This window comes from Diadema antillarum, unplaced genomic scaffold, assembly GCF_040938485.1.
Source record: "Diadema antillarum isolate AM-2024a unplaced genomic scaffold, OU_Dant_1.0 seq00000550_RagTag, whole genome shotgun sequence".
NCBI lineage: Eukaryota > Metazoa > Echinodermata > Echinoidea > Diadematoida > Diadematidae > Diadema > Diadema antillarum.
This window is the reverse complement of record NW_027271495.1, coordinates 1,040,827-1,054,306: the sequence shown is the minus strand read 5'-3', so window position 1 is coordinate 1,054,306 and position 13,480 is coordinate 1,040,827. Positions and strand designations below refer to the sequence as shown.

The 13,480-nt window shown below is 37.5% G+C and overlaps 1 protein-coding gene across 1 annotated transcript in view; it reads left to right on the top strand.

The window, feature by feature from the left end:
- Positions 1 to 11,372, top strand: part of LOC139734878 (uncharacterized) — a 33,565-nt gene extending 22,193 nt beyond the window's left edge. Inside the window, exons 5-12 of the mRNA XM_071645660.1 lie at positions 1,212 to 1,428; positions 2,927 to 3,065; positions 4,366 to 4,508; positions 5,340 to 5,629; positions 6,254 to 6,410; positions 7,711 to 7,852; positions 8,946 to 9,091; positions 10,563 to 11,372. Coding sequence (XP_071501761.1) covers positions 1,212 to 1,428; positions 2,927 to 3,065; positions 4,366 to 4,508; positions 5,340 to 5,629; positions 6,254 to 6,410; positions 7,711 to 7,852; positions 8,946 to 9,091; positions 10,563 to 10,906 — 1,578 coding nt within the window. The 3' untranslated portion in view covers positions 10,907 to 11,372. The remainder of the gene's footprint in view (positions 1 to 1,211; positions 1,429 to 2,926; positions 3,066 to 4,365; positions 4,509 to 5,339; positions 5,630 to 6,253; positions 6,411 to 7,710; positions 7,853 to 8,945; positions 9,092 to 10,562) is intronic.
- Positions 11,373 to 13,480: the final 2,108 nt, after the last annotated feature.

Sequence of the window (13,480 nt, the reverse complement as noted above, 5' to 3'; positions counted from 1 at the left end):
ACTCTCTCTGTTTATAGCATTTTTTCTTCAAGTTCGGCACATGTTACCTCTATATTACCTAGATTTGCACAAAAAATCTTTTGTCAGTGTGGAAAAGGTGTTGCCATGGTAACAGTGTATTTGGAATGAAATTGATACACTTATATGGTGAATTCAACAAAGCCCCTCATCATTTTAGCATTTGGCTTGAAATTTGGCACATGTGATGGGATTATGGCTATGTATTGTTGTGCTAACTTCATTTTTTTCTTAATGTCCAACATTGTGTTGGTATGGTTACACAATTTTTAATAAAAAACATAGAAATCGATAGACATTCCAAAAAATAATGTATACTATATGTTTTTCCACAATTTGTATTCCACAATGTTGTTAAAATTCAAGTAATTGAATGTGTATGAAATGATATAAACTGCTCAAATTAATAGTTGGACATTAGGATGTTATTCCTTATTTCCCCGTGACACAATCTGTTCCTTCTTCAGCAGTTAACCAAAATGTGAAAATGTTGAAATTAGGCATAATTTGTGAACATAAATTTTACAGTTGCAATGAAAGATTGTTAAGAGTATGTATACCTAGACATCCCTAGAAATAATCTGTACGAGATGTTTTTTTTCCACAATTTGTATTCATCAATGTCATTAAAATTCAAGTAATTGAATCTTTACAGTTTTGCTCTGTTTTGATGGAAATCTGCTCTTCTGATAATAAAGTGGTTGCTGATATTATTTCTGATTTCCTGTATGACTTGATTTTTGTGCCAAACAGTATTCTCACAATGTATAGATAAAGTAATATTACTGTAGCTATTTGTTTATGCATGACAAACGCATAATCATACTCGACAAACTACTGCACGACAAATAAATTGTATTACACATTCATTCTTTGCATGACAAATGAATTTTTATGCATGACAAATTAATTTTTGCGCTCTACAAATTAATTTTGGTGCACTACAAATTAAATTTCTTGCATGACAAATGACAAATTAAAATTTGTCAAATAAGACCACTTTTCACGACAAATAAATATTTGTCATGACTAGATGAAAATTTGTCAAATAAGACCCATTACACTACGAATTAAAACTTGTCACACAAATTTGTCAAGTAAGGCCACATGCATGACAAATTACTTAACAAGTTATTAATTTGTCAAATAAGACCACCTGTATGACTAACTTTAATTTGTCAATTGACTAAAAGATATTTTCAGTGTATACATTAATTCTTTGCCTATTTGTATCTCGATACTTTCTCCAGGTTATTGACGATCATTTCATGGAGGCTGCTGAGTACTTCGCAAAGGCATATTCCAAGAAAAACTGCAAAAGCCCGGCATGGGGCAACCATCTAGACGAATGCTTAGAAAGCTGCGTTAGTGAATATTTGGATCTGAATCATACTCAGATTAAACTTAAAGGTACAGGAATGAGTTGAATGAAAATATTTCGTGAGTTGTCTATCATATATGTTGGTTTTCATATTCCCTGTGATAAGCATCCGTCATGTAATGAGTATTCATGAAGGCCTTATCCTCAATGATGCTTGCAAGCGCATGGCAATATCAGGTAGAAAAGGGTTATCATTGCATTAAATACAAAACAATGAAAAACGTGCCTGCCGCAGTGTCTATAATTATGCATATTCATTCTTTGTTTGAACATGAATTTTATAGATTTACATCGGGCGAGCTTACCTTACGATGCTTCATGCCTCTTTGAAAACGAGTAAAGTATACCTAAGCTATACATGTATAACATTAAAACAGAAACGGCTTCAGTTTGTGCACATGAGCTTATTGTGAGATGGCTTATTGCATCAACACTTTGAAAGCTTAGCAAGTTGACCAAGTTGACTCACCCTGACATTTATAATGATATAAGTATGTTTGATTGACACGATACGGAATGCATCAAGTGTGTTAAATTTTATTATTACCCATATGGGGTGCTTTTCGTTATTCCTAAGGTTCGCTATTCCGAAGGTTCGTTATTCCGAAGGGGCGATAATCCGAAACACACAAATTCCCCATACCTAGTGGTTCGTTAATCCTAAAATGAAAAAGGGTTCGTTAATCCAAACATTTGTGGCGGTATTCAGAAAATTCGTTATTCCGAAGATTCGTTTAATCTGAAAATGAAATTCGGAACAATAAACTTTCGGAATGACGAATCTTCGGACTAAAGAGCCTTCGGAATAATGAACCTTCGGAATAACGAGCTGTAACCCCCATATGGGTAGTTTTGCCGGGCAGTCGTAGTTGGTATTTTGATCGGTAAGGAAACCACCATACATTAGCACGTAAAAAACGAGGACGATCGCCGCGACTGTGTGAGCGCACGGCGTACCTGAATTGTGCATGGGGTCGTGTGCAATCATTTGGGTGTAGTTGAGCGCAGTGGTGTAGGGTTCGACCTGACGCCGAGTGGATTTTGTTACGTAAATCGGGAAGTTTACATTGTAATGATTTAAGTAACTGCTCGAAGATGCCTGAATGCCTGAAAATGGATAATTATGATAATACGGACTGTCTAATTTCGGGGGATACGACAATTTTATTGCCCTCACCAGAAATAGTATTGCCCTCGTCTTCGACTCGGACAACACAATTCTAGTTCGGGCAATAAATGTCGTATAGACCAGTCCATATTATATTAATGTACCACAAAGCTGTAAATAAACAGATCAAATTGCCATTTGATATAAAATTATAAGACAGCAAATTGGTCTATTCAATACCCCTGTTGAATGGTCGGATATAAGCACGGATCACATAACTTAATACACGATATTAAGAAGGTTCATTTAGCAACAACTTTGAAAATATTCAGCTCAGGGGTATTTTTAGCAAGCATGAAAGTTTGGGAGAGATATAAACCTGAAATCTCCTCACTCCCTGCATCTTATTTTACTTCCAGACATTACGTATAGACTGGATGCTTTTCAAGAACGCCTGCCGAACTGTAGAGCCAAAGCAAGAGCTAAACACAATTTGGCTTCGGGTCTGTACGAAACCGGCTTTGAAAAAGCCGAAGCTGATGGCGAGAAATGCCTACGGTATGTGGTCCTATGCTAATCTCTTCATGATCATTTCCAGAGTTCGAGCAATATTTGTGATACTCAGTGATTACTAGTTTACTGGTAGGTGTAATTGCATGTAACTGTTTACTGGTCAGTTTTGTTGATAGTCTGTCAAAATGTGTATTGCTATCATCAACACTTTTTGGAGGGAGCGGAGGGTGGGGTCTAAAAACATAATCCGTGTTATAACTGAAAAAAAGTGTTCATTCATTCCCCATCACTAGGAGTGAAAAATAGTTCTTTAGGGAAATGTAGGAAATATCAAACTTAAACGAAATAATGTTGTCGCCGCGATATTTCTACTTTCTCGGTCGTCCTTTAAAGGGAAGGTAAACCCAAAGAGCAATGTGGATTGAGTGAAAGCAGCAACATTAGTAGAACACATCAGTGAAAGTTTGAGGAAAATCGGACAATCGATGCAAAAGTTATGAATTTTTTAAGTTTTGATGTTGGAACGGCTGGATGAGGAGACTACTAGAGGATATGACGTATGAGTGGACAACAATACAAAGAAAATATAAAGGAAATTCAACAAAAATTCACTTTTCTAGAATTATGAAAGAGCAATGGACCAACCGCTTTCAGAAAGCAGAGGGAATAATTGCTACCCTTAACATATGTCAATATCAAGTGGATGGAATTTGTAATTTTCATAAAAAATGGATTTTTGTAGAATTTTCTTTATATTTTCTTGGTATTGTTGTCCACTCATACGTCATAACCTCTAGTAGTCTCCTCATCCAGCGGTTCCAACACCAAAACTTTAAAAATTCATAACTTTTGCATCGATTGTCCGATTTTCTTCAAACTTTCACTGATGTGTTCTACTGTTGTTGCTGCTTTCACTCAATCCACATTGGTCTTTGGGTTTATCTTCCCTTTAATGGCAGTGGGAATCCATTTAGCAGTGAAATTTATACTAAAAATAAGCGCAACAATCTTACCTTTAGTCATTTTTCCATTTATTCTCTGTCTTTCTATGGTCCTGTAAAAGTTAACTTCCCCAAAGTGCTGACTCTTAAAAACGAATTGGACTACAGGCTAAGTGGAGCATATTTATGTCATCATGATGTTATTGTCTCATAGGAATATTGTTCCTTATAAAATAAAGAAGGTCTACAGATCATTGCAAAGTGAATCACTTGCCAAGCCTTAAGTTTCATAGGCGTCAAACAGTTTTCACTGATGATGATGATACATGTAAAGAGTCCCAATTAATATCAGTTTTCATGTAGTTTCTGCTTAAATCTGTGATCATTTTTACAATGCATTTCAGATACATGGAGAAATGCTTAAGTGTGCTGGACAATGCTGAGATCTTGTACGATGGATTAGCTGAGGAAACATCCCTACCTCGCCTTCGGAAGGCCGTGAATGCCTGCATCAAAATAGTCAAGAGGCGAATGACCAAGTCAGCAGGTTATTTAATAGATACGACGCTTACCTTAACAGTGAAATGTAACTCACACACAACACAGGACAGTATTTGATCGGAGGGGTCGTTGGTGAATCCCAAATTCAACATTCTGTTATTTTGTGACAAACTCAACGGATCGGCATGAACGGCTCGTGTGTCATAATATTCAGCTGTCGTGCATGGGACGGTGTTTACTTTAATTAGGGTGGAAATACGTTAACCCTTGAATGAATTCTCCTATTTTAAGTGTTAAACGCAAACAAAGAGAAACTGACCAGAAATGAATATCATTTATTAGTGGAAATTGGGCAAAGAAAATGGGATCCTGATAGAATCCCATTTTCTTTGCTCAATTTTCCACTACTGTCATACCTAAGTGTTTAAGGTATACTGTTTACCATTGGGAGCAGTGATTCAAAAAATGTTCAAGATACCACATTTTGTGCATGTGTGTAGGTCAGATGTATCACAAAACACCCTACCATAAAATTTCGCAATAAAGCTGAAGTATAAAGAGATATCACTTTTTTCTCAATAAACCATACCTGTAGACTGTTTACTCTAGAAACACGGATTTTTTATCATAACTATTGTTCACATTTTGTATAAACAAAACTTAACATTGATTACACAGATTTAAATTTGTACATTGGTTGTTTCTATCCCTAACTAACATTTTGGAACTATTTGGAAGCAATAAAGCTGGGGTTTTGTTTTATCTGCAAGTTGTATACATATATATACTGTCTTTAAGAAGAAAATGAAAAAAAACATGAAAATTGAGAAGAAACAAGATAATCATGGCATCTTCCTAACGTTAATACGGCTTTTAGGCGAAACCACGAGATCATCTGCCAGAGCCACTGCCCCTCCCCGTCCCGTCTCGGCATCAGTGCAGAAGAGAACTTTGGGGAATGGGCGTTTCAGGTCAGCTGATGACCATGAGGCTGGGTCGCAAAAAAGGGTCCGCTGCCTCAAAGAAGCCCTGGAACTTTACAAGGAGGCCGACCAGTTGGCTCGCACCGACGAGGAAAGTGTTTCGGCAGCCAAGAACGTCGCCGTGACTTCCATGAAACTGGCCACCCTATACCGAGAACACGGCAACCATCCAAGCGGAGATAAGGTAGGTTAACACAGAGCCGTCTTTCTAAACCCTCCACTTTTATGTTATGCTCTTTCTTCGCTATATCGTCTTGGATGAACAGTAGTACGGCTGCATAGGTTGTTGTTGTTGTTTTTTTTTTTGCATAGTTATACACCTATATATATATATGATGTTTTATTCATGATACCTTCTATGTATTGGTATTTTTTAAATTCCCTCTGTATGTTTTTTTTTTAAAATGCCACATCACAACCGTTGTAAGAAAATAAGCCTTCAAGTTTAGATGTACAAGGGTGAGCAGATATTTGGCATTTCAAAAACGAAAAAAGTAAACTTCGGAAAACATACTAAATTCATGAAATCTGGAAAATAAAAAAAAGGAAAATAATCTCAAAACATCCCTTAAGTTGGGCAGAATTAAACTTCAAAAGGTTTCAAATTTCAATATCTGGAAAAGAAAATCATATTCCATACTTTTCTGCCCAATTATCTTATTTGGTGTCTTTTTGCCTTTAATAGGTAAAGCGTAGTACATTGCTATTCATGTTGAACATGTGTATTTTTACAAAAATGGAAGTGAAGATATTTGCGTACAGACATCCATTCCTTCCTTAATTATTAACATCATTACACTTTCTGCAGGGTATTGAAAATCATTTCATGGACGCTGCAAAGTATTTTGCTCGGGCATTCTCGAAGCAAAAATGTCAATGTACGGCATGGAGAAGCGACCTGTGCAAACGCATCGACATTTGTCTTCAAGAGTTTCGAACCTGGATATCTCACATGACGGTCAAGGGTGAGGGAATACTTTCAAACAGGAGTTTTCGGGAAGGCCATCGTGTTGTCGGTCCTACTGCATCAATAGTGAAGTGATAATGAAGCACCAATTTTCAATGTTAACAGAAATTAATCACATTCATTTTGAATTCTTTGATCACTCTATACGCTTAAGAATTTGAGTTTTTACACTTCGGACAAATTACTGGGTTCTGTCACATAACGGGAACAGAAAATAGGCAATTTGTCTATTCCAGTGGCGGATCCAGAGGGGGGCGCAACCGGCGCACGCCCCCCCCCCCCCTTTATTTCTCGTCAAGAACAAAAGAAATAAAAAGAAAAAAAATAAATGAAACCCGGAAGTGCCACCAGAAATATTAGTCACGCCCCCCCCCCCCCCCTTTACAGAATTCCTGGATCCGCCCCTGTATTCTCTTGTTTAATTTAGAATGAGAAGTCATTATATATCTTCATATACTTCGCATCAAGTGGCTTTGACGTAAAGTTGTATTCATTTAACGATATCTTTGAAGGACTGGGATATCTTTGCTTCATGAAGTTTACTTTATAAAACAACATCTTCAAATGAAAACTAATTCCTGTGATTGTTAAATCGTGGCGGGTAGTCTGCTACACGAAATACATGAAACAAAACGACTCATCATCACTTTCTCTAAGTATGTCAAATAGTGTTGAAACCGTCATTGTCTGTGTTGTTTGGGTTTTTTCCTTAGCCTATAGAGACATTATTCATGTTTAATCAAGTGGGACACTTTACTTCAGAATATCATCATCCTGCGGTTGGAACTTCTGAATTTTTACTTAATATCTTACATTACCTTCGTCAAATCTATACAAAATCAAAACGACATTTACAAAATCCGTAATTCTGTGAGAGACATATTCTCCAAGCATCTATCTGAGATTATGTTGAAATTTAAAAATCTTGTAACCATCTGGCAACTAAACTAAGTGTGAAGAAACAAGGGATGTAATTTGATACAAAAGACATTCTAATCTTCTTCTTCTTTTTTTGCTCTCACCAACGAACAGCAGAGATCATCGAATCAAATCATTAAGAAATCATGAAAGTAACAGGAAGGTGGTTTCTGATACTAAATTGGTTAAAACTCAAGCAGTGTGATGTCACTCTTGTCATCCCAATATTTCGCTCGGAGAAGATAGCAATGTATCTCAAGATCCCCAACGCTACAATGATGAGAAAACTTTTCACACGCCAGATTGAACTATTGTGGTTCATGTTAATGATGTACTATTAAAATCTATTCACTCATTGTATTACGTTCTCTCACGTACAGTCAAGGTTTCCAAATTGGAAGATTTTCTAGAATGTCTGCCGATTTGTCACTCTAAAGCGGTTGGTAAAGTGATGCTCGCCCAATATGCTTACAACATTGGCCTGGAAATATCCCAAACCGACGACTACGAAGAGTGTCTAAGGTACGCTATGTCAAGTTTCATTTGTGAAAACATTATGCATTTGAATTGAATTGAATTCAGTCCGGTAAAACGGTAAATATGAATTTCAAATCCCATGTATCAAATAAAATCCCCATTAGTTTATAAGTTATTTCCAATGCAAAGGGTAAAGAAAAAGATATTACTGCGGATGAAAGTATTACTTTACACGTGTATGTTTAAGTGCCGGTTCAAAATATTGTTGAAATCACGCGATTCAGGGCGTGCACGTCACTACCCACGGGTTATACAGCACATGAGTCAACAGCCCACGAGCTCGCCACTTGTATAGGCAAACAAGGCCCGTGAGTCCAACAATCATTACATCACTGGTCTCATCGGCCTTTTTTTGCTTAGTGTCGGACTTGTGGACCATCCCTCACTGTGACATTATTTCGCAAAGTTGCATTACTTAGAGGGAGTCAATTTTACCCCTACTGGAGATCTGCTACATGGCAAATTCATCATTCTGGGGAAACTCCTAGCCATGTTCAAATTTATATTAAATGAAAAAGTTACGTAACTATAATAAAAACGGTCATACTGGAGTTGTGGAATTTGTAAGTGCAGAATAATTTCTCGTAAAAGCGACATCGATGACAATCAAAACGCAGTACGACTGATGATATCGGCGTCCATTCTTGCATTGTTGTTAACTGCTCTATGAAGATGCGATCTTTTTAAGAACAAAATATCGTTGGTCTATGAAACAGCCAGTCATCTCCTCTTGAAGGAGCCATTGCTGAAGTGCAAATGGCAAAAAAAAAAAATGGCAAAAGTGCCGAAAAATTATGTTTCCACTTTTGGGCATAACTGTTAGATGAACGTTATTACAGTGTATTCAAAATGTGTACATTAAAAAGGCTTATTTTCAGATAAGTGAGAGATTTTGGATCTAATGATGATCGTCACTTTCTTATGAAGAGTTATTATAGCTGCGATTAAATTAAGCACAAATGAATATAAGACATAAATGACACATATCAAACGATGACTGTCAAAAAACAAACAAACAAGATAGATGTATTTTCTGGTATCTATTCAAAGTCTTGACCCATGTTACAATGTGTTTCAGGTACATGAAGAGATGCTCCCTTTTGTTGGATGATGCCGAGAGAAAGTGTGGCGGAGAAGCAAATGTAATGACAAACGTGCGTACCCTTCGGCAGAATGTGGATGCCTGTAAGGCAAGTGTCAAGAAGCGCATTGCTACGGCAGAAGGTACGTAAGGACGCATACCGTGACACTGAAATGACACCGGTAGGCCTACATAATTATACGCACTTGATAGGAGCAGGGAGGTGGGGAGCCCCACCTCTCGCTGATCAGCTGCTGATAGGCAGGATCTGATAAGAGGACTCCTCATAATCCCTATTCCCTCACAATTGTGACACAATGAGATAATATCCAGTGGATTTTGAAGGATACCTTCTTGCAGTAATGGGCCCTGTTTTGTGAAGAGTTATGGATTCATTACATACCTGTGTGACCATGCATCACAAAACGAACACAAAGTCGCAGCCCCTGATTTTGGGTGAGGACCTCAAAAGGGTGAAACAGATCAACCAAGTCAATCTTGAGTTTTTCATACTTTCTGAAAGAGCTATTCTTCGTCTACATTATTCATAAGTTTGGGGTCATAAAACGAACTGGAAACTGCGTTTTCAACAATTTTTCTAGTACGATTAAGTACGTCTTCAGAGGTCCCTTTTCATTTCTCTAAAATCCTTTACACACCCTTCAGTTTCAACTCTGAAGTTTCAAATTTGAATAGATAGTGCTACCACCTTGAAAGTTTAAATTTATTATGGACAGAATGTGTTAATTGAGCATGCTCAATTTCAATTTAAACTGATTCCTTCATTGTTGTTGCTACGGTGGTTGAGTGTACATCCTGTTTTTGTCCCATTCATCGCACAGCCAGCACGGTTTGTAAAGATAAAGCGCTTGAATAGGGCCTTTACTTCAGAGCCTCTTTGCTCAGTTCACACCTTTCCAGAGTGTGTGCTTTCTTTCCAATATTTAGATAGGTTAGAAGAGTCCATTTGAATTGAGTTATACATTATTTAAAGCTTAGAATCTGCTCTTTCAATATCTACCCTTTGCTAAAAATCCATGTCTGGCGACTTTTACTTGGTTTTGTGATGCAGGGTCACATATACAAGTGTAGTTGATTTCTATCATAAGTAATATGGCAGCATATATCTTTTAAATATAAAACCGGGCACAGGTCTTCCCGAAATGGCGTGCATTGCTAGTTTTCTACTCATCATTTTCCATATTATGGTCTGTGCTTTGAAATGGGCAATCTTGTCGCGCCACGTATTGTATTGTAGTACAAAATGAATGATATCCACTTTACACACACACATACACACACACGCACACGCACCACTGTTTATCAAGTATGTAATTATATATATATATATATATATATATATATATATATATATATATATCAAAGTTGATTTTTGTTTACGCTTGCTCAGTGTATTTCCATATCCCATAATTATGTACATGACGTATATCACAATTAGCATGTTTTGTGCTAACCAACACCGTTCAAGTGTATTACATCACAAGTTTTTTCCTCTAGGTTTGAATTAAAGAATGATAATGTGTCATGGACTGTTGGGTCTTAAACTGTTTCAAGTTTCCGACATCAACATGATAAATGCGTTTCCTCTTGTAGAACTTCAAAGACGTCTGGAGCGGGAAAAGCAACATGCTGAGGAGAAGACAAGGGCCTTGGAGTCTCTGAAGCCCAAACTGAAGAAACTCGATTTACTGGCCTCTCTGCAGATGTCCACTGAAATGTTCGTTGAGATGCTCTACGATGCTTGGCCCCCTAAATCCAGCACCGTTGCCATGATTTGCCAAACAAAACCACCGGGATCAGCGAAAAAATGCCTTCTCCGAGCAATCGCCTGCTACCATCCCGACAAGGTGGACAAAGCGGCCCATGGGATGGAGTGGTACTATTTCTGCTGCGAAGTCACGAAGTGCCTCAACAAACAGTTGGCAAAATGCAAATAGTATTACAAGAATGTGTTCCTACCGCCTCATGCAGCAAAATCGCAGTAACGTATCCTAATATCCAACAGACCTGTCATTGGCCTAGATTGCGATTCACCAGAACTATAGGCCTACCTGATCTGGCCAACTACACTCAGGGAATTGTCCCACACGTGAAGAGGATTTCAGCCATGATAGATCGATCCCTCAAAACGGGAAAGTGATAAAACTCATGACATTGGGAGGCGACATGAACCACAAAGCTTTGATGGGGCGCTGTGACATAGTGGATAAGACTATCGACTCCCGATCGGAGAACCCGAGTTCGAATTCCGCCCAGTGCTTACGTCCTTAGATGTTTAAGATGTTTAAGGCTAAGATGTTTTACCCTCCATGTCCCTCTCGACCCAGGTGTTTAAATGGGTCAACCTGGCAACGCTAGGGTAATAATGATAGCAGGACCTTCTGTTAGAGCAGTGGCAACACTGAAGAGGCTACCCTGGGTAAATAAGACATTATTGTTATCATTTTTATTATTATTATTACTATTACTATTATTACTATTATCATTATTATTATCATTAGTAGTAGTAGTAGTAGTAGTAGTAGTAGTAGTATACATTATTCTTTATACGTCATCTCAATATAGAAAACTATCACCACGTTATACTTTTTATGTAGACAGAAACATTTCACATGAGGACAGGTGGAGAACATCGTCTTAAACATTTAGTGATATTCTACTCTCCTCTTCACAGTTCTTTTGAGATCTTTATACTCGAATCCCCCCCCCTCTCTCTCTCTCTCTCACTCCACCTCATTTACTCATTTAGTTATAACTAATTGTAAGCAACGGGAAATACCTACTTCTCATTGCATTTTTAGTTTACTTGCATCCAAAAAAGGTGAAGACATGACACAAAGCATACATTTCACACGTCATAGTATTTTAGCCATTTTTTGTAAGAAATGTGTTTCTGACACGGTATCTCATAAAGTACGAGTCAAAATATGTTATGTGCAGATATCACAGGAGGTTACGACTTCTACATGTAACAGGATTTTGTCTCACCTCCTTGCATATACCAACCTTTAGCATTTTTGAAGACGAGCTTTCATCCCACTCCAGCGGATTTTCTCAAGCTGAGTGATCACAGTTTCTCTTCGCTTTCTGTCGGTCTTCAGTTCATTGAACCGAAGATCGGAGATAAGATACAGTCCCTGTAGAGTGTTTTCTTTATAACAAGTACATCAAATAGATTTATTGGATAATAATGAGAAGCAATGCATATACCTTGAAGGGTTGACAGAATACTAAACATGACAATGAAAAAAAAAAATGATCCACAGAAAATGAGAGCTTGTAAAACGTGGATCATTGATACAATGTAATGAATAAAGTGTACATAACATATAATCCAAAATCTGTTCATACAACCAAAGAATAACTGTGAATTTAATAATGACGGTAGAGCCTATAGACTTGTAGGAATAAGTAATAGGCCTATAATGTAATCATTTTAAGGTACAGAGGAGATAGAGATCAGGAATAACATATGAATGTTACCACCTCAACAATATTTACTGAACCGTGTGCACCAACAAAATATGGTTGTAAAAAAAAAACAAAGCATACATACAAAATTCACACACAATACACACACAGGTCATGCACCTGCCCACACACGTTTAAAACGCAATATGTACACAGACACAAAATGCGTGACACTGTTTGGTTTTCATCTCAAGAAGCATGAGAAGAGAGAACAAGATGGCATTATAGTTATACATGTACAAACAACAGAGAAGAGGAAAGGAGAAGGAGCATACAGTGTGCTAAGAAAGAAGAGGGGTCTGTGTAATAGAACACGCCACTCCATTTTCAGGACAATCAATCCAATTTTCTTATAGTGTTGCTTTGAATATGTGCAGTGTTTTCTTAGCTTCTGTTTAGATGTAATGAACTAAGGAGATTCCTTAACCCTCTGTGTGTGCTGCGAGTGCTGATTGGCACAGAAAAACCCCATCTGAGTATTGTATACAGGGGCGGATCCAAGAATTCTGTAAAGGGGGGCGTGACTAATATTTCTTGTGCCACTTCCGGGTTTCATTTCATTTTTTTTTCTTTTCATTTCTTTTGTTTTTAACGAAAAATAAGGGGGGGCGTGCGCCGGTTGCGCCCCCCTCTGGATCCGCAACTGGTATACACAATGTTCAAATAAGTACCTGGAACAGAAAGGGTTATTCTAAAGGCTTGATTCAGTACTATGTATTTTGAGTAGGTCGGTTTCTCAGAAAGGGAAGATGATATTTCCAGAACTGTTGAATATGAGATATTTACGTACATGACTACACTTCAATGAAATAAATCGTTAAATATTGTAGGTAAGTGGTAGCTGTCATAATTGAATATACATTGGTCAAGTTGAAATATGCAGTTATGATATATCATAAGTGGAGTCATTCATTTTCATGTACCGTAATTTCTTGAGGGAAACTGCTTGGGCAGCGCAGCGCTGCGACGGCACCTTTACAAGTGAAAGGCATACTTATTAAGCACCGGTTCATATAAAAGTCTTTGCAATTGTTCCCTCT